Here is a 26768-nt window from a genome sequence, read left to right on the forward strand (position 1 = left end):
AGTGGGACAAATTTATTTATTTATTTATTGTCATTGTAAGTATATACACAGTACTGTATACCCATACAATGAAATTCACAGAATTTCTGCCTATCTGACTGAGCCCTATGTGAGCCCATTTCACTTTCACGGAGAGTAACTGATGAAACCAAGTAAATGAGTAGTAAATGATTAGAATCCAGTCACCACTTTTACTTTTAAAGAAAACCAACATCATATACACACAAGCCATTGATATTTTCAGAGAATCCTAAAATGGCCAAAATGTCTGCCAGAGGACAACAGCAGAAAGGAGGCAGTTTTTGGTATTATCTCTGTTGGCAACTAGAACTGGCCCACTTAAATTGCTACCTTATCAACACACTCTGTTGGGAGGTCTCAGTGGGCAGGTCCCCTTGTGTTCAAAGACAATTACATTTGAGACAAGACACCACCAAATTTACAAAGCCAGCATGATCAAATATATGTTTACATATATATGATTGTGTATTTGTGAGTAGTAACACAGAGAAAAGTACAAAATATATATTTATACAGATTAACAGTATGTTCATTTGCAGAAATAATAAAGTTATGACTAAATTTTGTAGCTCATACTTCACTTTTTTCATTTGTTGTTTTTCTGTACACTTTTTCTTTTCATTCAGCAAAGGAGAGAATGGCATCACAGTTGAGTAAATGTTATCTTTCAGCAACAGGGACCTTTGCTACAAAAAAGAAGAAGAAAAAAAGAAGTCCGATGTTACATTACAAAAAGCCCACATAATTTTTCCTCTTTGGGTTTCTCTTGTGGTAGAGTCGATTCAAAGTACTACACAAGTGGGAAACATTTTCAGAGATAAGTTTAGTGTCCCATCTGCTTTTCTTTGATAAATTTGAATATAGATCCGAATACTTGCCTGAACACTGGAGCATTTTCCATTCCTGTTGAAGTTGCTCTCTTAAGTTTTTTATTATTTCTTTGTTCTCTTTTAAGGCTGGTGCATAGGGTCCAAAGTAAGGTATAAAATCACCTGTCAAAGGTTTGACTATATCTTGTAACAGGTTTACTTCTGTATCCTTTTAAGCAGCAAAACAAAAGGAACATTTTAAGAATAAATCTCTATCAATAAGCTTGTGGGTAGAGAAAATTACCTTCTGCTTCCTAAACAAATGCTCCAGAGGAGCACGGCATGTACACAAATACAACCGGGGCCCCATTCAAGTTCCCTGTGTGCTGAAGACAATTCTTTATTACAAAAATTAAAGGCTGCACTGGAAACAGATTCACAGTTTAAACAGTAAATAATAAATTGTTACATTCAACACTGTAGCATATAAAGACCCTAACAAAATTAAAATGTGGCAAAACATTCCTCTCTGGCCATTTCACCTTAACAATCAAAAAGCTGTTATAAAATCACAGAAATCTCTTACCTGAATCAGAGTAAGAATTTGAGAGTGGGCTAACCCTTGTAGTAAGCTAGTAAGTAAGGAAATTCCATTTTTTCCAAGGCTTTGGTTTTGTCCAATAACTATAATGATGAGGTCAGGTTGAAAACTATATGCTACTGGAAGAATAAATCCAGTGATAGCAGGGAAGAAGGTGGTTGTTTCAGTATCCTTAATTAAAACAGAAGAAAATGAAACATTAACATCTGTTGTAGAAAGTCATATATAGCCAGTGGAAACAGCTGCCTTTTCTCATTACAGGAAATGCAGGACCATGGCTGTAGCCAGGTCTCTGATAATGAGCATCTCCTTGGGCCACACCCATCCTATTCCATGAAAACATCTGGCATCTGAGATAGGGAAGCTTACTTGCAGGGACATCAACATGGATAGGACTAAGAAGATCCTGGAATTCAGCACGATCAGGGTTCCAGAACATGGATGAGCCTTCTCAGTGGATGGCCACTGGTGTGCAATATAGACAGAGGAGACTTGCACATTCAACAAAGGGACTACAGTAATCACCTTGCAGCCATCTTTTTGCAGACCTTCCCTTCACACAAACAAGCAAAAGGGGTTAAGGCTGCACATTAAATACCTGTGCCAACACTCCCAGGAAATGTTTTTCGAGATGCTTTAGGTCAGATTTAGCTCAATGAACGCAGAAGTGTTTTGCAGCCTATACGCTGGCATTTCCTGTAACACACCAAGTGCAGGCGGGACACAGCCACTTGACATGCATCCTTAAAAAGGTATACTAGTATCAGAGATCTCTGACTGGGCCAGAATTTCCCCATAAATGAATGGGCTAGAGAAGTTACCAGCAAATGTACTGTATTTCCATACTGTAAATCAAGGATCTTGCTGAATATCCTGCTCCCCTTTTAGCATGGATTTTAGCATTTTTAACAAAGCCTGAGGGACAGTATCAACCTTACCTCTTTCCACTGTAGAAATATATTGTATTTGGTGTTTAACTGTTCAGAGTGCTTGGAAGATACATTGATCAAAAGGACTTTGCTGTAAAATAAAAATCATTTTAAAATACTGAGGAAGGTAAATTACGTTACTTGTCGTAAATCATTTATGAAACACAATAGTAACAAAACCAAGAACGTGAGTATGTCACATTTGGGAAAGAATTAGGATAAACTAGCTATAAAGAACTGTAACAGCCAAAAGGTTTGTTCCTTTTATTATTAACGGATATATTTATGCTGTAAAGAGAAAAGATATGCACAATTCAAGCCTATGGAAGTGTACTTACGAAGACACATCCTATTGCTTCAAAAAGAAATGTAGTGGCTCTTTAAATAGGACTGAAATGACAAACAGTTCCTAATATTGTAGGAATGGGTCTACCACAGTTTATTTACAGAGTCTCGTGACACAGTGGTTAAACTGCTGTACACTAGCCAAAACTGTGCTCACGACCTGGGGTTCAATCCGAGGTAGCCAGCTAAAGGTTGACTCAACCTTCTATCCTTCCGAGGTCGGTAAAATGAGTACCCAGCTTGCTGGGGGGGGGGGCAATGTGTAGCCTGCATAATTAACTAGTAAACCACCCAGAGAGTGCTTTAAACACTATGGGGTGGTATACTGTATAAGCAGCACACTCTGCTTTATTTCTTTCATGTTCTTCTAAAACTCTCCCAAATTTCTAGCAGTGGCACAGTTCTAGAACAAGCATTTTTACCTTGCAAGGTACTTTGCGTTTTGTGAAGTCAGCCTACAAAGGAAGATACTTACCCATCATCCACGTCCATTTTCATATCCATGTCACCAACAAATACACAGAGGACCCTACAGAACAAACACTCTACTTGAAATGTTCACTTAAAATCTAAAGTACCACTATATGCATGAAAATGGTGGGTTTTTTTTAAATCCCTCTACGAGCTTTATATAAAAAGTGTCACAGCAAGCCATTCAAGATAATTAACAAAAAACCAATCAGCTGGACAAAAATAAACATACTTTAAGACATAAGACATAAACTACTTGCTCACAAAACAAGTTGTGCCTTTCAATCCTTTGGGTAGATATCCACAGATATACAGTACTTTCAAGTTAGAATCTACAAAAACACATCCAGTGGCTAGAAGGAAATCAAATAATTTGGTTGATGGAGTGCCACCCGACATTGTCAATGTCATGTATCATCTGTGTGAGAAGTGGTGATTGGAAATGTTTATTTTTCCCAGAGTAACAGGTGCCTCTTTAGAACTGGGCAGCAACACATTCACTAGGTCTAATCCCACTTCTTGGTTGTATCTAACCCAGTAGAAATTGACATTTGTCATCATGCATCTGTCATGAAAAGAAACTTTTGATCTTAGCAAAACATAGGCTGAAATCCTGCTACTTAGCAGAGTAAGTCACAACTAAAGGAGGTCCGCTGAATCAGTGGAAATTTGGCGAGTCCGCTCCTCTGCAAATTCCATTGATTCAAATGGGCCTACTGTAGTTGTGACTGGAGATGGGCATGACGCATTTGTTCAGCAGTTCGTGCTGGTTTGGCTGTCAGCACAACAGGTGTTCTGTGGTTTGATGCCCCATCCCCTCCAGTGGAAGCTCACTTAGAGGCAGCACCTCTGAGTGGGTGCTCCCTGGTGGGGGCAGGGCACCAAACCGCAGAGCATTTGTTGGACCATCAGCCAAAACAGCACGAACTGCTGAACCAACTATACTAAAGACTATTTCAGCCATAATATATAACTTGCAGTACTATCCTAGGCATATCTACTTAGAGGTATGCCTCATAACATGCAAACATATTTATGCCCAGATAAAAATGTATAGGGCTGCAAACTTACATTGTAATCCTGTGCACATTTGTTATATTTATGTGCAAAGATAAATGTAATGGGGATACATTTCTAAATAGACATGTATTTGGTTGCACTGCTTAAAAGTTAAAAGCATGAAGTAGCAAATTAAGACAGGACCAATATTTCCATACCTGTCAGAAATCATCCCACTTATTTGTAGTTTTGTGCAAGCATTCACAATAAATAGAAATTAAGTCATTCTAAAAGCTAGGCTTTAATTGCAGCTGGACCATATGAGTTTTGCACGCATACACACAAGATATTGGATGTAACATGCTTTTTACCTACTTTTGTACCTTCAGGTTACTGCAGTATTTTATAGCAATGGCAGTGGAAAGCGAAGCTGAAGATGACAGTGCAAGACCACTGATTAACTAAAAAATAAATAAATAAATATATTTGTTCAATTATGGGACTGGGAGTCCTTGAATTCCAAAAATCCCATCTCTAATGACCACTGTCTTCTGTATTTTCTCATTTATCCTCGGGTCAAAATAAACAACAAAGTGGGATATAAACACATGCAATATTTTCAAATAAACAGGAATGTTGAAATGTAGTGGAGACTGTATTTCATGATGCCAGTACTACAACATTCATACCAGAGCAAAGTGTTTCAAAGCTTATAGGCACAGTATAGAGTTTGTATTTCCTCTGATGCGCAAAAACTGATTCAAGTACCTCAAATGTACTACACCTCCGGCAAGGAGGTGAAAATGAACAAACTGGGGATACGGCAGCTATCAGCAAGCATTACTGTCCTTGATGAAACAATTTCCCTATAACAAACAGCCTATGAAAAATAAAAGGCTTTACTCATTCTCAGAAAGAAACTCAGCATAAGAAGTGGAGAATTTTAGCAATCTATTTGTGATCTCCTTTCATATTCTGTTTCTGGGCCAATCAAGCTAGACCCAAAAATTTGTTATGGAGGTTTAGAAAGAGACTTGCCCTGTTTCCATTTCATTGCTTCATTATGAAAAGGACCCATCTCATTTTGGAAAGAATAAGCCTACACTGGGCCTAGGTCCACGATTCTGTGCTACTGGGAATAATGTGGCACTGAATTTCCTGCCTCAGAGGTGGGTTGTATTATTTCCCCATACTAATTAATATTACCTTTAAAAGGATTTCCATCTTACTGTTCTATTACAAAACGATGCCCAAGGACTAGAGAAGTAATCAGATGTTATCTTAGCAGGGACAGGGGAAACTACAGTAATTGCTAGGCTGAAGAAACCGTAGGATGCAGTAATAATGGCTATTACCTCTTTTCTAATTATTTTGTCAAGAATAGTCAACATATTCCTAAGTGAGGTTAAGACCTTTTCATCTTCCACAAGCTTGGCATCAAAGTCACTGTAAAACACATTTTAGAAATTTGTTAGAAATGTGGAACAACTGCAAATGCTGACTGAGGCACAGAACTTTTAGGCTGCAATCGTACCCTGGGAATTAAGTCCCACTGAGCTCAATGGGACCATCTTCTGACAGGACACGTACAGGACCATATTTTAAACTTTATAGATCTATAACAATGAACAATGATGGGCCTAATTGCTCCACAGTAGACAACCACTAATGTTAAGGATTGTTTTACAAAACAAGTACACCAACCAACCAACCAACCCAAGGTTGGGAAACACTAGTACAAGCGACACAACCCCCTACCACTACACCAGTCGGAATGTTTATTCAGCAGAAACTGTTAGACCCTAGCTTCCATTCTTCTGCCTAATTATGTTGTGGCTGACATATTGCTGTATTTGTTCACATTCGAGATGCAGTCAATGAGGTTAATTACAGGTGCTGCCTTTCCCAGAAACCTCAAAAGATTAGGAATATTCAGAAGGCCACGAAAGTGCTTTGCTAAGTTCTTGGGGCCAGAATTTGGCATTGTGTTAAAAAGCAGCCAGTCTCCCTTTGCAATCTTAGCTAGCACAGTGTTCACCATTCACATATGAAACCATCTTGAGAAAGAACTGCTGGATAGCTCAGTGGTTTAGGCATCTGGCTGCGAAGCCAGAGGCTGGGAGCTAATTACCTAGTATGCCTCCTTGACAGGGGTTGGGTTCAATGATCCACAGAGTCTCTTCCAGCTCTACAGTTCTAAGATGATGATGACGTTGATATAGTCCTTCTATGCCTACGTATATCCAGGGGAACTACTGCTGTATAAAGATAATCATTGTGTGCTGTCAAATCAATTCTAACTTACAGCAACTCTTTTCAGGGTTTTCTAGGTAGAGAATACTCAGAAGTGGTTTACTATTCCTTTCTTCTAGGGGTGCCCTGGGACTCTGTAGCTTGACCAAGGCCACACGGGTTGGTCTTTCTGGGTTGTGCTGTGGAAAACGGGGCTCCACTGCCAGAAACCCAACTCACTGAACTATCCAGCCAGCTCTATATAAGGATATTCCAAGATTATAGTTAAAAACCAGACAATGAATTGGATTACTCTTAACCTTCTTGTTTTTATGCATCTAATGAAAAGACAGAACGTTGGCTGGGGTAGAAATTTCTTGCACGACCCAGCAAAAGCAAAGCACCTTTCAGCCTTGTTCAGGCTTCCATCTAGGACAATATGGTGCTCAGGCTATTCAAATGTAGAGACACCTGTGACACAATAGTCCTCTGTCTGCCAACACCAGAGTGGAAGTTACTTGTCCCAGAAAGTCCCTGTAAGGGTAGGCACTGCTGGCAGGAGGACTGTGGAAATGGTAATTAGAGACACTAACTGGGCTAGAAGCATGACCAACTCTTGCTTCCCCACCTAAAATGCCTCACATGCAAGTAAAACGTCAATAAGGTTTTCACTTCCTTTCATTGCAAAATCCCTACCAGTATGGAACTAAGACTCGGGGTGGTGTAGTGGATAGAGTGATAGGACTCAGAAGGCCTGGGTTCGAATCCTCACACATCTATGGAAACTCACTAGGAGTGGAACTGGTAAAACTCCTTAAATATCTCACTTTGGAAGACTTATTAGAGTTGCTGTAAGTCACTTTCAATTTGACAGCAGAAAACAAACCCTTACGGTCTCATACTTAACAATGACTGTTTGCTCTCCTTTTTGTCTTGACAAAATGCACAGCTCACCTAATCACATTTCTGAACTCTTTTGTATCTGCTGCCTTTTCAATCTGAAGAGATGGTGGAAGCAGGAGTGCATTACTTTCATCCAGAGCTACTGCCGCTTTAGTGGAAGGTCTTGGAAACGCTATATTTTTCATATGCAGCTCTAAGAACTTGTCTGTTTTGATGATTTCATCACTGTCCATCCTTCCACACTCTTGTGGAGTAAGGGGTTGGGCACCAGTAGATTCTGCCTTTCCCGTCTGGTAGGGTTTGTTACTGAACTCTTGCAATGGAGTTATATCTGGGAACAACAATATCAGGGCAATACAAAACACAGTTTATCTTCCAAGAGCTGACAGTCTATGTCACCAGCACTGCTTACATCAGGTAAACAGACATTTTGCATAACTTTTCCAACACTGCTAGATGTCTTGAGGCCTGGACATGTTTCTGACATTCAGCACCACAGATTCCATGAGCTAGAGTGCTGGATTTCAGACTCAGATTCCTGGATATCTTGGAAATCTTGCAGTGCATAACTTAGATGTGGTTTTCAAACTGGGGCTCCCAGATGTTCATGGACTGCAATTCCCACAAGCCTTTACCACTTGCTGTGCTGGCCAGGATTTCTGGGAGTTGCAGTCCAGGAACATCTAGGGACCCCAGTTTGAGAACCACAGACTTAGACCACATCAGATTGATTACTTTCTATCAGGGATGGCAACTTTCCAAGCCATGCTTTGTATGTAAAATGGCTCAATAGATTCAAAATTGCAATTCTTTGGCAGATTCCTATTATAGGTTATTATACCTCTTTTTCAGGTATGCTCTTATATAAGACAACAGGAACTCAGGTGAAAATCTGAAGTGAGATTAACAGTATTTTAAAAATTATTTTAAAGTAATTTAGCTGAAACGACTGCAATGAAGTGTTACATACAGCACTGATGCTACCTGTCTGTCATGGGTTGGAGGGAAAGTTCCATCCTATGGGGAGTGGAAGGCGGGACATCAGGAGGAGGGGCTGTACTGTATATATATGTGGAGCTTGTGTGAAGAAAGGAGAAGAAGCTGAAGAGAAGAAGCTGGTGTGGGAGTCTGTGTGTCAGACAGGGTACTACTGTGTGTCAGTCAGTACCTACCTGATAGGTTCAGGTGTCTTTATGGGTAGCCAGAACTGATAGGTTCAGGGTCTGTGCTTTATTTAAAGGTGTTCTGTGTGAACCAAACTGGTGTATGTATGATTGAGACTAAGCCACGTTACTGTATCTTATTCACTTGATCATTTTATTTTCCCTGTGTGTTATTTAAATAAACCTTATTCCTTTATTTGTTAAAAATCCATTCCTGGTCTGTGTGACTTCCTATAGGGAATGGTTGGTGGCAGCTTAGTGAAACTGTGGCATATCCCAGTAGGTCTGGGGTTGTCACATTGATTGGTGTCCAGCGGGTGGGATACGACTGGTCCAGTTGTCCAGTGGTCCAGCAAAGCCTTGGCAAGTGTGCCCAGAGCAAGGGGGGGTCTAGTCAGGGACAATCTGAGAGCGCGTAGGTAATCTTCTAGGCTTACCTCACGGGGAGGTACGCTAGTGGAAGAACGTGTAACCTCAGATTGGGGACTAGATTAGGGAGCTCTGAGGCAACCTGTTTTGGCGGGAAAAAGGCTGAGGCAAAGCTGAGTGAAGTAGCAGTGATCTAGCCTGTCTGCTGAGAGGCCTAGCAGAGGGGGGTGGACTCTGGCTGGCAACAGTTGCAAGTTAGTGCTGAAAGAACAGCAGCAATCTATAGAAGGCTGGTTCTGAGGCAAAAGAGAAAAAAAAAGTGGTCGCTTTATTTTGAGGCTTGACTTTTGAAAGCAGCCTGTTCTGGGGGGGGGGGATTATGCCCTTGACTCGAAGCCAAATGGCAGAAATGGGTGAAGTGAAAGACCCACAGGTGGACCAAGGTTCTGAGGATGAATTTGGCTCAGTGCAGGATGACAGCACGGGAGAACAGAACCCAGAACTCAGAAAAATGCTCATAGCCCAACAGCATGAACTGAGGATGAGGCAATTTGAAATGGAGGAAAGGGAAAGAGAGAAACACAGACAATTTGAATTAGAGAGAGAGAAAATTGCTCTGGAAAAAGAAAGGATGGCGTTTGAGTTACGAAAATTGGAACTGATGAACCAGAACAATAATAACAATAGGGATTCTGAGGGAGGCCAATTGTCTAAAACTGACCTGAAGAAATTCCCTGTGTACCACAAGGGAGATTGCCCAGAGGTGTTCTTTTCCCTAGTGGAAAGAGCGTTTGTGGACTTCTCAGTAAGGGAAACTGAGAAGATGACCATTATGCGATCTTTAATCAGTGGCAGCCTGGCAGAAGTCTATGCAGAGATGCCAGAGGAACTGCTAAAAGATTTCGCAGAGTTTAGAAAACTGGTGTTTGCCAGACATGGGATAAATGCGGAACAGCTGAGGCAAAGATTCAGGTCACTCACCAAGAAACCAGAGCAGACTTTTACCCAAGTGGGGGCCCAACTGGTGAGGCTGCTAGAGAAATGGCTATCTCAGGAGGGAACAGAGACCTTCCAGCAGCTCAAAGACCTGATAGCGCTGGAACAGTTTTATTCAGTCCTGCATGGGGAACTGAAGTTCCAGGTGAGGGAAAGGAAACCTAGATCTGTGGCAGAAGCGGCCGAGATCGCAGATTTTATTTCCCAAATAAGAAAGCCCTTAGGTGAGGGGAAATCTGTAGGTAAACCCAAAGAAACCTACAGCAAGTACTCTCAGGGACCAGAGAGAAACCAGCAAGGGGGAGGGACCCATGTTGAAGGGAAGCCCTCAGACATGAAACCACAAAGACCTCAGATTTTGGAGGGAAAACCAAAACCAGATGAGAAAGACTCAAAATACAGCAGAAAATGTTATTTCTGTCAAGGAAAGGGCCATCTAATCTCAGAGTGTGAGAAATTAAAGCAGCTAAAAGGAAATGTGCCTCATGATTTGAGTGGAACCAAGCCAAAAGCTGTGTTCTGTGTCCAGAAAGAGCAAAGCTCCTTGCCACTGAGGGAGCCTGTTGCCATGGCTACTCAATCTGGAACAGATACATCTGCTGATCAGGCTGGGGAAAATGGTCCTCTTGTGGAGGTCAAGCGCTGCTTACTAGTGAGAACAGATTCGCAGTTGTTTGAAACCGCAGGGGTGGACGTAGGAATACTTGACCATCAGTATAGGGGGCTAAGGGATACTTGTTCCCAGGTGACCCTGTGCCATCCAGATATTATTCCTAGGGAGTATATAATCCCGAATGAGAGCATGAAGGTGGCAGGGATTGAGGGGCAAGTGATCTCGCTGCCAGTAGCTGAGGTACCTGTGAACTTTCAAGGCTGGAGGGGAGTTTGGCGGCTAGCGATTTCATCGACTCTGCCAGCAGCCGTGCTCGTGGGAAATGACCTGGCTGAACATGTGAAACGGGTGCTAGAGATTACACGCTCACAAGCTACCACGGGGACAGTTCAGGGGGGTACTGATGAGCCCGAGACGGAAGCAGGTGGGGGGAGTTCAGAAGCTGTGGTGGAAAACTTAACCACAGACAGCAAATTTGGCCAAGAGCAAAAGGCAGATGCCACTCTCCAAAAGTGTTTTGAACAGGTGACAGACGCCCAGCTAACACCTGAAACCCCAGTGAGATTTCGTGAGGAAAAGGGAATTTTATATAGAGAGACCCTGAGGAATATCTCAAAAGGGGGAGATGGGATCAGAAGTCAGCTAGTGGTACCTGAAAAGTATCGCCCCATGATCTTACAAAGGGGGCACTCTGACATGTTTGCTGGGCACTTAGGCGTGAACAAAACACAGCAGAGAATCACACAGAATTTTTACTGGCCTGAAATAGGGAAGCAGATCAAGGAGTTCTGTAAACAATGTGATGTGTGTCAGAGGCAGGGGAATAACCGTGACAGGACCAAAGCAAAGTTGTGCCCTTTGCCTGTGATTGACACTCCGTTCAAATGCATAGGGGTGGATATTGTGGGACCTTTGCCCAAGGCCACAAAGAGGGGGAACAGGTTCATTCTCACCATTGTGGACCATGCCACGAGGTACCCTGAAGCCATACCCTTGACTAACATTGAAACTAACACAGTGGCAGATGCCTTGGTGGGGTATATGTCCAGGATGGGATTTGCCTCAGAAATAATCACAGATTTGGGCGCATCGTTTACATCGAAGCTCATGAAACGGTTGTGGCAAATCTGTGGAATTAAACACAAGGAAACCACTGCCTATCACCCTGAAAGTAATGGGTTAACGGAGAAGTTCAATGGGACTCTGATGCGCATGATTAGGGCTTACTTGGCAGAGAATCCAAACAATTGGGACCAGAAGCTGCAATCCCTTTTGTTTGCTTATCGATCAGTGCCACAAGCCAGTACCGGGTTCAGTCCGTTTGAACTTTTGTTTGGGAGAAGGGTGAAAGGGCCCCTTGATTTAATCAAACAAAATTGGGAGCAGGTCACCCAGGATGACCCACAAGATGTTGTGACATATATAGACTCTTTAAGGAATGACCTAAAGAGAAACCTAGAGCTAGCAGCAGAGACCCTGCAAGCTCAAAAGGTCAGAAAGAAAGCTTGGGATGACCAGAAAGCCAGGGAGAGGCACTTTAACCCAGGGGAGGAAGTGCTTTGGCCTAGGCTCTGCAAAGAGAACAAACTGCAGCTGGGTAACCCAGAAATAAAAGACTTGGGTCACATAGTAGGGGGAGGAGTGATAAAACCCCTAGAGGCCAAGATAGAAGCAGTTCGTGATTGGCCTAGACCCAACACCAAGAAAAAAGTCAAATCATTTCTTGGGTTGGTGGGCTACTACAGAAAGTTCATCCCGAGGTTTAGCGAGATAGCGACTCTGCTGACCGATCTGACGCGGAAGAAGACTGATGACCGCATCCCGTGGACCAGCGACTGTGAGGAGGCGTTCCAGAGGTTGAAGGAGGCCCTCATCAATTATCCAGTGCTGCGTGCTCCAGACTTCGACCGGGAGTTCATCATCTACACCGATGCGTCTAACAGCGGGGTAGGAGCGGTTCTTTGCCAGGAGGATGAAAATGGTGACCAGCATCCAGTGTCCTACCTGAGTAGGAAACTCCAGAAAGGTGAGAGACATTTGGCAACCGTGGAAAAGGAGTGCCTGGCCATAGTCTACACGATCCAGAAGGCCAAGCCTTACATCTGGGGAAGACATTTTATTCTGTGCACTGACCATTCACCACTGCAATGGTTAAAGACAATGAAAACCCACAATAGTAAACTTATGAGGTGGGCTTTAAACCTGCAAGACTATGACTTTGAAGTGAAGGTGGTCAGAGGGTCAGTGAACTGTGTTGCTGACGCCTTGTCAAGAAGACCCGAAGAATGAAGACGGCGAAAGAAACATGGACTATGTATATATTTTGGTGACCAAAGGTTAAATGTACTTGTTTATTAAACATGCTTGGTTTGTATGAATAAGGGTAACTTGATGTATTGTAAATGGTAAATGTTTAAATGCCTAATTGATATGTTTATCCTAGAGTAAATATGGTATTGTATGTTATTGTATAACTGTTTTTGTATGTTTTGGATCCAGGTTGTTTTTTGGAGAAAAGCACTTTAGCTTTCCCCCTACAAAACAACTTATAAAGAGGGGAGGTGTTACATACAGCACTGATGCTACCTGTCTGTCATGGGTTGGAGGGAAAGTTCCATCCTATGGGGAGTGGAAGGCGGGACATCAGGAGGAGGGGCTGTACTGTATATATATGTGGAGCTTGTGTGAAGAAAGGAGAAGAAGCTGAAGAGAAGAAGCTGGTGGGGGAGTCTGTGTGTCAGACAGGGTACTACTGTGTGTCAGTCAGTACCTACCTGATAGGTTCAGGTGTCTTTTTGGGTAGCCAGAACTGATAGGTTCAGGGTCTGTGCTTTATTTAAAGGTGTTCTGTGTGAACCAAACTGGTGTATGTATGATTGAGACTAAGCCACGTTACTGTATCTTATTCACTTGATCATTTTATTTTCCCTGTGTGTTATTTAAATAAACCTTATTCCTTTATTTGTTAAAAATCCATTCCTGGTCTGTGTGACTTCTTATAGGGAATGGTTGGTGGCAGCTTAGTGAAACTGTGGCATATCCCAGTAGGTCTGGGGTTGTCACATGAAGTATATTAACCAAGCTGTAAAATTATACTATCTGTTGTAAAGTTCTTATTCATTTCATTTGTACCTCAAACCACTTATTTAAGTATTGTGTGGGAAGGTGAAGAAAACCAACATGCAGACAGCTCCTGCTCATCCATTCAGTTCTATGGTCCTGTTTACATAGCATCTGATGGCCATCCAGTTACATTTATTCCAGTTACAGATCTGCTCAGAAATATTTAAACCTCGTATTCTATGAGCTGAAAAATATAGCCGTCATTTTGAGGACTATCATTTTAATAATATTATTTTAGTATATTTTATGCATTTATGTTGTCAACCACATTACATGTGATAAGATGAACAAGCCCATCATTACCTTCATACATCAAGCACTTCCAGTACAGTTTGTGAACAGCTCTCACATTGTGGATAGATTCTAGAGTGCTAAGGAAGACAGAAAAGGGGGGAAATGTCTGCAAAACTGCATTCAATTTTCATAGTACGTTTCTGGATTTGCTTGGTTTTGGAAGGACAAAAAAAATCTGCAGAGATGTTCCATTAGTTATTTGCAACCACATTCCAAAACTAATGACAACTAACAGCCAAAATCTTCTTGCGTCAACTTACACAGTACAGGACAATGTCATCTGCAGTTGTGTAACCCAGAATCCAAGCAGGGAACTCTTTCTAATTAGAGTCCCCACTGCAATCCTTCATTGAGCATGGCTCACATGCAAAGAGGGATCAGAGGAAGGGCTAATTAGCACTGCTAATGAAAGAGTGCTATACAGCACTGGTTCTTAACCTTTGTTACTCAGATGTTTTTGGACTGCAACTCCCAGAAGCCTTCACCATCAGCTCTGCTGGCTGAGGTTTCTGGGAGTTGCAGTTCATAAACACCTGAGTAACAAAGGTTAAGAACCACTGCATTAAATTCTGGGTGTGCAACTGCAGGAGATGTCCTCTGCAGGAGGACTTTAGCCATTATTTACTTAATTGTTCATTCTTTAAAATACACTTATATCCCACTTCACTCTGGTGGATGCAAGGAACTATACATGGGCCCTATATTCCCCACTTTGTCCTCACAACAACCTTGTAAGGTAGGTGAGATTGAGTGTGACTAATTGGCCCATGGTTACTCAGACGGTCTTATGGTTCAATGGATGCTTGAGCCTGACTCTCATAAGTCTCAGCCCAGCGCTCAAACAACTACACCATACTGGCTTTTAAGTAACAAATATGACACTGAGCCCTTAAAAGATGAATGCATGTATTAATCCACAGTGGGATGAATGTTCATCATAGCTATCTAAGTTTGCCGTAATTCTTTATACAGTACTTTTCAGTTGCATCACTTGCTCTTTGCAATGTCCAGCACATACTTTCTAACCTATGCAGACTGATCTCCATAGGTACCTGCTACAATTTCACAGCTCTGAACCAATTCAAAATCCAGAATACCAAAATGGAAAATAAGGGATTAAATAAGAGTGTCTCGTGGCGCGAGGGGGGCGGGGGGGCGGGGTGGTGGTGGGCCTGTCCCTGCCACCCACCCACCCTCCCCCACCCTGGCAAAGCCCCACTTTCGGAAGCCCCCTGGGGCTATTTAAGCAGTAAAAATGCACCTCTGAAAGCGGTGCTTTGCCATGGGGGTGGCGCGAGGGGGGTGCAGGGGGGGTGGCGGGGGGGGGTGGGCCTGTCCCTGACACCCACCCACCCACACCCACCCACCCACACCCCGGCAAAGCCCCGCTTTCAGAGGCTTCGGCAGTGCTTTTACACTGCCTATTTAGCTGCTAGGCAAGCTTCTAAGAGCAGCCGCAGCTTCCCGCCCGTCAGCTGTAAGGCGGGGAGGGGAGGGGCTGGAGCCGGGAAGTGGGCTCCAGTTCTTTTCTGGAGGGATTCCTCCCTTACCGAGGCGGCGAAAATGGCCGCCCCTATGGAGGATCCTCGCTGAACGGTAAGTTTTCGCCCAATAAGAACGCATTAAACAGGGTTTAATGCATTCTTATGGGCTTTTTTGTTCCGTACAGCGATGTTTCCGGATAGCGATGTTAATCCTGGAACGGATTAACGTTGCTATGCGGGGCACCACTGTACAAGCAATTTATATGATAGGAAACTGGCAGAAATAAAAAAATATCTCATTAGAGTTGGGTCTCCATTTCCCCCCCTTACATTTTGGAAATACTTGGTTTATACTGGCAACTATGGAGTTTTAATTTTAAAAGAAGTCTTAATTGCAGCTTATTTAAAATAATGAGCATAAACTATACTCATGGATATCTTCCAAAAAACCAGCAATCTCAGACACTAACAGGAGATACTGCAAAGCAGTGGTCCCCAACCTTTTTAACACTAAGGACCGGTTGGGGAAGGCGGGGCACTCCCCACACTCATGCGCATGCACGAAGGGCCGTGGCACGTGCTCACTCACAAACATGCGCAAAGTAGCGGGGTGTACACACACACGAAGGTGGGGGATGCTCAGGGGCATTTGAGCACATGCATGAAGGGGCAGGGGCACTCGGGTGGGGGAACACTTGCGCGTATGAGTGAAGGGCGGGGGGTGCTTGGGGGCACTCATGCACATGCACAAAGGAGAGGGGTGGGCGCTCACTCAGGCATGCATGCACTTGCGCATATGTGTGAAGGGACTGTGCGGGGGGGAGTGCATGCAGGATGGGTGGGAGATCTGTCTCCGTGGCCCGGTCTGGGGGTTGTGGACCCCTGCTGTAAAGCCAATGTGAAGTCCAAGACTGTTCATAGGTTTTGGAAGTCAAATGTACTACACACAGAAGAGCAGGGTAAGCACATTAGATTAGACCATTCCACTCCACTATCACAGGGACCACTTTCCTCATGTTGAAGGCAAATTTTTGAAAAAGCAAGCCTCCCATCTCCAAAGAAATTCTCTGCATGATTTTGAATACGCAAAACAACATCAACATCATCAACAACAACAGTGTTTAAAATGTGTGGGGTTTTTCCTCTTCTCTTTAGACTGTCACTTTCTATAGGGCAATAATACCTAAGCAGGACATGTCACATTTTCAATTTGCCAATTTCTAATCCCTAATTAAAAATGACATTAACTTGTCCAGTAACATTAATGAGACTCTAATAGTGCTTAAATTTGGCTAAATTCAATTTGGCTCAGATAATAACAATCACACTTAGCCTTCATTTCATGAGTGCGAGGACACAAAATAAACATGTACTGTATAAATATACCTTAAACATGGTGCCTTTTCTCCAGACAAGCAGGGTGAAGGGTCACCCAGCAAAGTTTTTAAAGTCATGCAAACTGATTCAGATAGTGATCTCCAATGATATCCACCCTAAATGTGAAGAAATTGATGCATAGTGCAAGGAAGCATATTTAAAACTTAGATATTACAACAACTGAGCATTGGGTGTTAGATAATGAAACAAGTGGGATTACTAGGTACTCAGTCTGTAATTGTAATCTGTAATCAAGGCATAGTTTGAGGATCTGAATGATGCAAGCACCCTGCTGAAGCCAGGCAGGCCTGAGTCTGACAGATGTCCAAAAAAATCATAAAAGAATGGGCAGGCCCTCATTAACTTCAGAAGATGGCAAAAGAGAAAACCCCAGTTTGAAAACAAATGAGGTTATAAATACTGTACCAAAATAAAAGGAGTAGGTCTCACAAAATGTCTGCTTTTGAGTGGAATGGAGGAGAACTGTCAGGGAGAGGGGAAATCCTCCCAAACCCATACTTTTAAATTTGCCTAATTTGCACAAGCCGTGCTTCACAACTGGGAGATAACCCAAGTTCTAGATAACCTGTGGCCAAGAGGTGCTGGAGAAAATTACAGTAATATAATAAATAATCTTTAATTCCACAGAATTAACTGGCATCCTTAAAAGTGCAAAGGACATATAGGTTCAGATATTTATCAGGGATTGTCATATAAATATAATCTTTTCTTCACATATGGATATTTACTATCACACCCAAACACCCAACCACAAACATATGTATGCATGCAGAATTCTATCTCCTGGCTGGAACACTCTTACTTACATATGTCAGCATAAGTTACATAATGCAGATCTGCAGTGTGATGCCACTGGTTAAAGACTTGATACTTGTATGCCTAATCACAGATCATGGATAAAAAATGAGGAATATAAGCATCAATCCCTCAACAAGTGACAATTTGCCATGGAAATTTGCACCATTTGACTTAGCTGCGTTGAACTTTTTAGCTCTATTTTAATTTGTGCAGTATGCCAATAAAGGTTCCTGTCTGTCTGTCTCACTTAGCAGTGTATGTAAGTAACAGGCATTTGGTCAGTGTGGTTAATATGCTGCTACTAATCCTCAAATACACTTGCCGAATGAGCAGAATATATTCTAGTGAAATATTTGTAGACAATGATATTATTTATAAAGTTTACCTCTAGAACTATACACAACTTTCCTTTAGCTAAATGCATTAGGAAATGTGTAAGATGGGCAAAACATTCCGGAGTCGCACACATCTGGCCCTAGAAAATGGAGAAACAAGTAAATGAATGCTCTACCTTTGAAGTGTGACTCTTCGTTCTTATACGAAAAATGAATTTAAAACAAGAACTAGGCTAAGATATGAGGGAGAGGAAATGCAAAAATGACTTACTTCTGGATCTCCAATTCCAGAGTCATAACCAGCAGAAACCAAAACAAGTTCTGGATCAAACTATTATTTAAAAGAAAATGAGCAAAACAACACTTTTAGTACATCATATTGCCATTCAGCTTCGTTCTGAGTACTCTAACTGAAGCTACAGACATTTTGTAATCATGCATTAAACAGAGATAAGGCACTGGAAGAAATTGCTGAAGGAGATTCTATGATTTTAAGGAGCCATTTACTCACTCACTCACTTTCAACTTGTATATCACCCCATTACTGTGAATACTCTCTGTATACAATCTGGGTATACAAGAAATACAATAAAACCCTATCACTAGCTAAAACCCAAAATTTAAATAGAACTGAAAAATTTAAAACCAATTTAGGTACCTCAGGTCAATGGTTAAAAACACTACTAAAAGGCAGCTTTATATAATTCTGTTTTATTAATTTCTTAAAAACCGAGAGGGATGGTACATCCACTCTCTCATCATTCCCTAGAGACAGTGAGGGTAGAGTTCAGCCAGAAGGAAATACAGGCTAGAATCTGACTAAAGAAGAGGCAAGAGTGGGCTGGTCAGATGGCCGGGGGGAAGGGAGCCTGAGGTGAGGCAGTGCCCTACTTCCCTTATGGACCAAATTCAGCTGCCTTCCTGAGTACACTATGTTATACTGTACACAAGCATATAGCCATTTAACTGAACACAATATTCTGCAATGTTTATTGTTCCCTCAACTGGACACCACACTTTGAATATCAAATCAGACCACTAGTCCATCTGCCCCAGTATTTAGTCAGAGTGGCAGAATCTCTACAAAGCCTTGGCAAAAAGTCTGTCCCAGCTTTTCTGCCTACAATCATATGAACTGGGAATTGGGGAGTTTTTCCTGATAAGGACCACATCCTCTTAAAGGTAATCTTTGAGAGAGGGGCTGTTTTGTAGGCGAGTAATGCCAGAGCCACTATGTATTCTATTTTTTTCTCTTAAAGGAGAGAATGAAGAAATTGTGGTAATGAAAAAAAGGGCAAAACTTCGGATAATCATCCCACATTCTTTTGCACATTTATACCCCTCAACCCCATCTGTTCTAGGTCTTGAACCTAGATCCTTAAGAATATACTCTACCTAGACTCCTCTATGAGAACAATGATCAGATTCTAAGGGCTCTCAGATAATACCTCAAGATCTCCATCTGCTTTCACTTGTAGTTGGTGTGTGAAAAATTACATTGCTGTTGCTAGAAAAATCACCATGCAGATCATTTTTTAGAAGCAGCAACATAATTTTTCAAAAATCACTGTTTTTTTCCAAAATTAAATATTCTTTATTTCTTAAAACATCAGCAGAAAAATACATCACAATGGTTTTTAGATAGTTTTAGTCACTTAAGTGTATATTGTTTTTATATCAGATTAAAAATTACCTCAAAAGCCAATGGAAGCAACACATGGAGAAACACAGCAACATAATCAGAATTTCCCATACCAGTCTGCAAAGATAAGAGAACAAAATAAAAAGTCATAATTAAAATATGGTTGTTACGAACCCTAGTAGGATCAAACACCAAAACTGAATGTTGAATGGGAAAAGCCGTATGTACTGTATATGTTTAATGCTGAAATGCATTCCAACAAATAAAGAGAACAGAAATATGCAGATCAGCTGTCAAAGATTTGTTTTCATTACATTATCTCCATGGAAGTCATGCAACCCTATTAACATATGTGAGAAGCACATTTCCCTGCTAATCAGAGTGGAATCTCTGCTTTATAGACTATACCTAATCCATGACAACTAAAATTTATTGTAATTGCACAATTATAGTATCCAGTGACATTCACCTTATTCCAAGGTACATTGATGTTGAATCCTCTCCCTGTCCCCTGACCAACCGCGTCATAATCTGATTCTCTGAGTGAAGGCCAGAATTGCTGATGTTCAAATCGATGCCAGGAAAAATAGAGAACACTGACAACAGGAAAAAGAAAATCACAAAAACAAGGTGAACGTGCAACTGAAGATTCTCACCTGAGATTTTTCTGCTGTGTATGACCAACCTGTCTATAATGTCAAAAAGAATGGGAAATGTGATACACCTATAGAATATATCTAGCTTTTTGTCACAAAACCAGACACAAGCAGTTGAACATTATTCCAGGAAACAGGTAAGCTGTTCTTCAACCTTGTTTCTCCAAACTGCCCCAGCAAGAGAACAGCCAGGTTGGAATCTCAACCCAGTGTTGTGTTCAGGGGCTGATAAATACTTTGATACATATCCTACGTGCCATCAAGTCAGAGCCAATTTATAGCAACTCTCATAGGGCTTTCAAGGTAAGTGAGACATTTAATGAACGGTTATACCAGTGCCAACCCTTCCCTGTGAGTTTGGATGGCTGAGTGACAATTTAAACCGAGTCTCCTAAGCCCCACTCTATCGCTCTGTCCAATACACCACACTAGGTACCTCTGAATATTAAATGCTATTCAAATACTATCCACTTCAAAATAGCAACCAATTCGTTTCAGAGGTATTGCTCCTATCTATTTTCATTTGTGTCTGAATATCTGAAAGTATTTGTACATATTTCTATAGTGGGAAAAAAAAACATGAACATGAGGAAAAAAGCGCTCTCAACAGGGACAGAAGATGAAACTCAGTGCCATCAACCACCACCCGACCTCCAGTGTGCAGGTAAAGTTCCCACCAGTTTCCTCGCTACCTCCCCCACCAGGAATCTTGCCATGTATGCTGATTTACTTGTCAAAAATGTATGCTGAAGTGGGAAAGAATACCCTTGGCCAGTAGATGAACTGCCTCAGTTGGAATAGTGCCCAATAGCTCACTTGTATGTCTTGTTTGCCACCCACTCCATCTGGAACACAGGCAGGCACAGTGAAAAAAAGAGGAAAAAAACCCAAAGTGCTGCAAAAAAAAAAAAAAAAAGACAGCAGCAGGTGTAAGTACAAAATGGCAGGAAGGTAGCTTAGGTCCTATTTGCAATGTAATCTGCTCTACTTCAAACTCTCACATGAGACTGAAGACATCAATGACATACTCACACACACACACACACACACAGACACACACACACACACACACACACACACACACAGACTCACATTTGATTGGAAAGTGTAAAGAAAAAGGCCTTTTCAGCTGCCTAAAAGAAAATAAAAAATTCTCCAGCTGTGGAGCTGGAGAATTCTCCACCCAAGATTCAAAATGGCAGCTGCTAAGGCGTCAAAATTTGTCTGGTTGATCTGAGCCCTCCCAGCGCTCCATGACTGGGGCAGGTCCTGCACTGTTCATTGGCTGAGCTGTCATTCTTCTACTTTGAGCTTCCCAATTCTCTTAACAATATTATTCTATTTTCTAAACACTAAGGGAATTCAAGTTTATGTGTATTAGAATGTGTCAGTGCTTTATACCTTTTCCATTTAGTGATATTTATTGGTGAAAAGGGTAAAAATGTGTTGGAAATTGCCACTTGCAAGTAAAGTTACTGGATAACCCAGTTCCAGAAGCATAATCACAGTTGCTCCCAACATGCAAAATCAAGCAATCGACAAACCTTGGATCTTCGCTGAATATATATTGAATTCCTTGGCCATGATGCACATCCCAGTCAACAATGAGAATTCTGCATGAACCAATAATGAACAATAGTCATAAGAGGAGCAAAAAACCATTGTGAAATGAAGGTAATATATAGGCAGACAAATATATGCATGACCTTTGCAAACCATATTTTCTTTGGGCATATTTTGCCGCAATAGCAACATTGTTGAATATGCAAAATCCATTGGCTGCACTTCTCTGGCTGTGGTGACCTGGAGGCCTGCGAACGAGCACAGTGAGATTATTTAGCCATTCACTGACATAAACGGCATCAAGGGGCGTTGTAAAGTAGCAATTCCACCTTGTTACCTTACTAGAGCCATCCCGTTACGTGTTCTTCCTGACATGACGGCATCCACCAATTCCAATGTTGCTCCCACAGCTAACTTGGCACAACGATATGTAGTCTGAAGAACAAAAAAAGTCACGAGTCTCATGTTTCACAGCAGTTTCTGAGAAGAATGGGCATTTATGAGCATATCAATGGCTGAAACAAAATGAGGTGTAGCATGTCCCAGTTTACAACTCTGCTCTATCTCATGATATTCTGTTCAATCATCTTCTGATCCTCTGCCCTCTCAACTCTCACAACAGACTAGTCAACATTCCATGGGCACTGGCCATGTTCAGTCTTCACTGGGCTGGACTGGGTCCCCCTGTAGTTGACAGACCTCCCCCTCCACAGTCCCTCCACCCCGAGTTCTACTTCAGCAAGTCTTGGGCAGAGATGATGCTTTCAGCTCCTAAGAGGTGCTTTCAGCTGACAAAAGACAACAATCAACAGCCATTTTCCAATTACTCAAAATGTACAGGATAATAAGCTCCCCAAATACAGCTTCAAACTTTCCATTTTTCCACTTGCCTCTCATATAGAAGTCAGCATAGCAACTGAGATAGCAGATTAAAACAAAGAGATTTATACATGTAAGAGGAGCAGTAATGAACATGCCTACATACTGGATGAAAGTAAACAGCATCATATTCGGCAGAGGTTTTTTGGAGATCTTCTTCCGTCATTTTTTCGGTGTTCTTCACAACATCCAAGAAATCAGAACTGGAAAAATGACTTAGACATTTTATAAGCAACCTCACACAATGGCTGCAGGGCTATGTTTTTACCCTTCTCAAACAAACAATTGGGGGGGGGCAGATTTAGCTGATTTATTGAGCTTGTTTCCCACCAACCTCGTCCACATGAAAGCAGCTCCTATCAGCTACTCAAGGTTTCATCTACTTTTCGCAACAGATAAAAGAGATTTCCCTTCCCCTCTAAGGGGATTATGGTTCATCTTATCTTCTTTCATGACAACTACAAGCTTTTATGTGCAATGTTTAAAAATGGAGCAAAGAGTGTGGGCCTTTTCTATTAGTTCTCGACCACAGACAAAGACAGAAGTACAATATATCAGAGGTCAGACCTGTGAACCAGCAGGATTTCATCTTCTGTTCCCTCTCTGACAGGTACAGATGTGCATCTCTCAATCAGATTGTAGTCCTGCAGTCGCTCATAGCAGGAAAGGAGCCTCTCGGGCACTTCGATCTGGCAGACCGGGCTACAAGCAAAAAAAGAGAGAAACCTACGTGCTTTTTGCAACAAAACCATCAGGGAAGTACTGTATATCCATTACAGCTGGAGAAACAAGGAGGAAAAAAAAGAGAGAAACATCTATATATTTATTGAAGAAGTATCTCTTTCACTACTAAATCTTGATGAATTGTTTTTATTAACTTTTTTTTAAAAAGCCAAAGGTTTACATTTTGGGTTCCCAGCATGATACCAGTGAGTATTAAGCCATCTTTTGGTTGTTTAATGAATTTGGTGGCAAAAGCCAAGCATCTGTCATCAGCTTTACTTCATCCCCAAAAAAGGCTGAGTCACATTTAGAGCAACAGTCAGCCCTCACATCTGCAGCTGTTTCTGTCCTACACCTTTCTTTCCAATTTAGAAGAAGCACTCAATGCCACATTACTTCTGTTACATTGTGCCAGAAAACTGCAACTAGGTTGCAAAAAAAGATTTGACCACCTCTGTAATTTTCTTTCTTTTAAAAGTAACACCAGCAGCTCTTTAACATGGTAAACTTCACTTACTCATTCCAAAGTAGTTTATGGCTGGTCATTTCCTCATCATACACCAGAGCTGTTCCAGAAGCCATAGCTCCTATTAAAACATAGCACATTTTGCACATGTTTCAGTCAGAGACAGAATGGTAGCAGAAACAGAAAATGTAGGCATCTTTTACTATTATTTTTAGTACAGTTTGAAATAAGAGTAAGCATCACAATGGCCTGGTTCTGATATTAGCATTGAGTACATATCTGCTCAAAGGCTTCAACGTCTTCCTTCTGCATAAGCTAGGAGAAAGAGATGGGAAGCATCTTCTTTCAGATTCAGAGTGCTCACATTAAGCAAAGGTAAAGGTTTCCCTTGATATTTAGTCCAGGCGTGTCCGACTCTAGGGTGCGGTGCACATCCCCGTCTCCAAGCCGTAGACCCAGTGTTTGTCCAAAGACAGCTTCCGTGGTCACATGGCCAGCGTGACTAGACACGAAACGCCGAAGTGGTACCTATTTATCTACTTGCATTTTTACATGCTTTCAAACTGCTGGGTTGGCAGGAGCTGGGACAAGCAACGGGAGCTCACTCCATCGCATGGATTCGATCTTACGACTGCTGGTCTTCTGACTTTGCAGCACAGAGGCTTTTGCGGTTTAACCTGCAGCGCCAACACATCCCATGTTTAGTCATTACATGTGGCTAAATTAAGTTATGGCTTATTACAGAGATTGATAACTGTGGCCTTCCAAATGTTTTTGCATATAACTCACACAGCCCACCACTGGCTGATCTGGAAAGACTAATGGGATGGATATTCAGTTGAACAACTGTTGGAAGGCCTCATGTTACCCATCCTAGTTTATTGAAACAAGCTAAGATCAAGCCATAGTTTCCGACTGTGGTTTGTTTCAGTTTACCAGGAATAGGGAACTTGTGGCCTTCTAGATATTCTGTGCAACAACAAAATCATAAGCAGCAAATGAGCACAAAAATATAACAAGATAAAACAAATGCAAATGTGAAACATTTTAATGAAAGACATCAGGATCTATCACAAAGATAGGACAAATCACCAGGTTTATACCAGGAGGTCAAATGTAATTTGTAGTAATTTGTAGTAACCATCCTTTTAGCCCCCATTAATTATTTTCATTCCTCCTTAATGACATGTGGTTTCATTTTCGGTCACCATGTAGTTTTTGAGCATGACTAACTACTTTGCCTCTTTGAACTTTCATCTTCTGCGGAATTGGGGGTGAAAGCAATTTACAGTGGCATTTCAATAAGAGCGACCCTTATATCAGTAGCTACTGCACTGCTGTGTACAGATGAATAAAGCCACTGCATGCCAAGAATGAAAAGCGGTTTTCTCTTCTAAACAATTATGAGAGACATAGCAGCTGTCTTCCCAATTCCACCCAAGAATAAGCAAGAAATAACATTTTACTAAAGCCCAGGAAGAGAAACTACAATTGAGACTGAATGCGTATTAACATCCTCTTACCTGTTAGACACAACCTGCACAGCTCAGCCCCAGAAAGTTTGTTTCAAAACTATCGCCAAGTGGCCTGGAATATTGGAAGGAACACAGAATTCAAAATACTGAATTTTTCTTTGCCAATGAGATTATAGCCTGGCCCCATCCTTATAGAGCTGGGCATCTCCTAGACCAAAACATATGGCTTCATGCATTTTGTGAGCATGATTTGCTAGATAGGTTCTGAGCATGCAGTAACCTACCTGTGTATCTATATTACTATATGGGCAATGCCCATATATTATGGGCAATTGCCCATATATTACTATATGGGCAATGCCCAATTGTATAGGTCCTATGCGCATAACAATGTACATATGGTAACTCATGTTCAAAGAATACATGAGCTCTACTCCCCCCCACGTGCATCTCTCTCTCTCCTACCACTTTCAAATTTTACTAACATTATTGTTCTTTCCTGTGAGTCTTGCCCAAAGTATGACACCTCAATTTAGTCATTTGAGCTTTATATATTGTGACACACATGCACATATTCACAGAATACACACATATATAAATGTAAGGGAGCTAGTGCCCATGTATTCTCTTAGTCTGCAAGATCTGAGAAGAACTGTTAATAATAAGGTCTTTTGAAATACTGTAGTTAATTCATAGGATCAGCATAAATCAGAAGTGATTTGACATCACATACACACTCAACACATATATATAGCAAGGGAATGTACTTGAGCACTGGAATTTCGCCCCGAATAACGGGACTCTGATAACTGGAAGACCGATTAAGAAAATTTTTTAGGAATGCAATTGTGTGTGCACACACTCCCTCCATGTTGCAAGACTCTCCCTCCCACCCTGGCACTACAATTCTGCCGGGGTGAGCCTAGAACGTGCGAAGGTAACTGAAAGGCGTGCCTCTGTGCACGTACAAAGTGCAATTCTTCCCTCCATGAAGTAAACAAAAACAGCAGGTCCCGAAACATCTGAAATTAGAAAAATCAGAGTTGCCACAGCAACCTTTGCCCACGTTTTTCCCTTTGCATATTTCTGATATTATCCCATACTTAATTTTAACTTACAGTACAGTACACTTCTAATTAAAAGTATCGACCATCCCTATTAACATGTAATCACCGTGGTGGATCGAGCAAGAGGCGGGCGCCTCGCCGTAAATCAAGCCGCCGGGTATCCTTTCTGGCCCCAACCAAAATGATGCAAAGTGCATGAAAAAGTACCGTGCAACAACTTTGGGTATCCAACACAGGGGGCTCTACGAAACCAAAAAGAGCCCTCCCGCTCGCCGCAAGGAGTAAAGCGAATCGAACCAAAGTGCAATTTCAAAAGAGATCAAAGAGCTCGAAAGGCGGGGCAGAAAACCTGCAGTTTCTAATTGGCCTGGGCGCGGCACGAAGATGCGAGTCGGCCCAATTGGAATCAGCAAT

At 41.8% G+C, this 26768-nt stretch overlaps 1 protein-coding gene across 5 annotated transcripts; it reads right to left on the reverse strand.

Moving 5' to 3' along the window:
- Nucleotides 1–630: 630 nt before the first annotated feature.
- On the reverse strand, nt 631–26700 carry HDAC10 (histone deacetylase 10). 5 transcript variants are annotated; one of them, XM_078376753.1, is made up of 21 exons: nt 26562–26700; nt 25336–25399; nt 23864–23933; nt 23191–23325; nt 22730–22826; nt 22082–22179; nt 21888–21992; nt 21726–21794; nt 19995–20121; nt 19577–19642; nt 18155–18214; nt 17934–18023; nt 16739–16845; nt 13878–13945; nt 7362–7641; nt 5531–5621; nt 4551–4636; nt 3181–3234; nt 2370–2451; nt 1417–1602; nt 631–1059 (listed from the first exon to the last, which is right to left on the reverse strand). In XM_078376753.1, the coding sequence occupies exons 3-21, from the start codon at nt 23926–23928 to the stop codon at nt 748–750; spliced, it is 2178 nt and encodes a 725-aa protein (XP_078232879.1). In that variant the 5' UTR covers nt 23929–23933; nt 25336–25399; nt 26562–26700; the 3' UTR covers nt 631–747. The 5 variants fall into 5 exon arrangements, with proteins under 5 accessions (XP_078232879.1, XP_078232880.1, XP_078232881.1 ...); XM_078376754.1 differs by lacking the exon at nt 26562–26700 and adding an exon at nt 26406–26478; XM_078376755.1 differs by lacking the exon at nt 25336–25399 and having other exon boundaries at nt 26562–26669.
- Between the last annotated feature and the right edge of the window lie 68 nt (nt 26701–26768).

Source organism: Pogona vitticeps, chromosome 5 (genome assembly GCF_051106095.1).
Source record: "Pogona vitticeps strain Pit_001003342236 chromosome 5, PviZW2.1, whole genome shotgun sequence".
Taxonomy (NCBI): Eukaryota; Metazoa; Chordata; class Lepidosauria; order Squamata; family Agamidae; genus Pogona; species Pogona vitticeps.

What these genes read in the sequence shown, in the direction of transcription:
- HDAC10 (XM_078376752.1), bottom strand. Translation starts at nt 26,551, where the DNA reads ATGCACTTTGCATCATTTTGGTTGGGGCCAGAAAGGATACCCGGCGGC. An exon ending in CTCTTGCTCGATCCACCACG is followed by an intron (nt 23,934 to 26,460) that starts GTGATTACATGT and finishes ATGTTTTAATAG; the next exon opens with GAGCTATGGCTTCTGGAACA. An exon ending in AAATTCTTACTCTGATTCAG is followed by an intron (nt 1,060 to 1,416) that starts GTAAGAGATTTC and finishes GCTGCTTAAAAG; the next exon opens with GATACAGAAGTAAACCTGTT.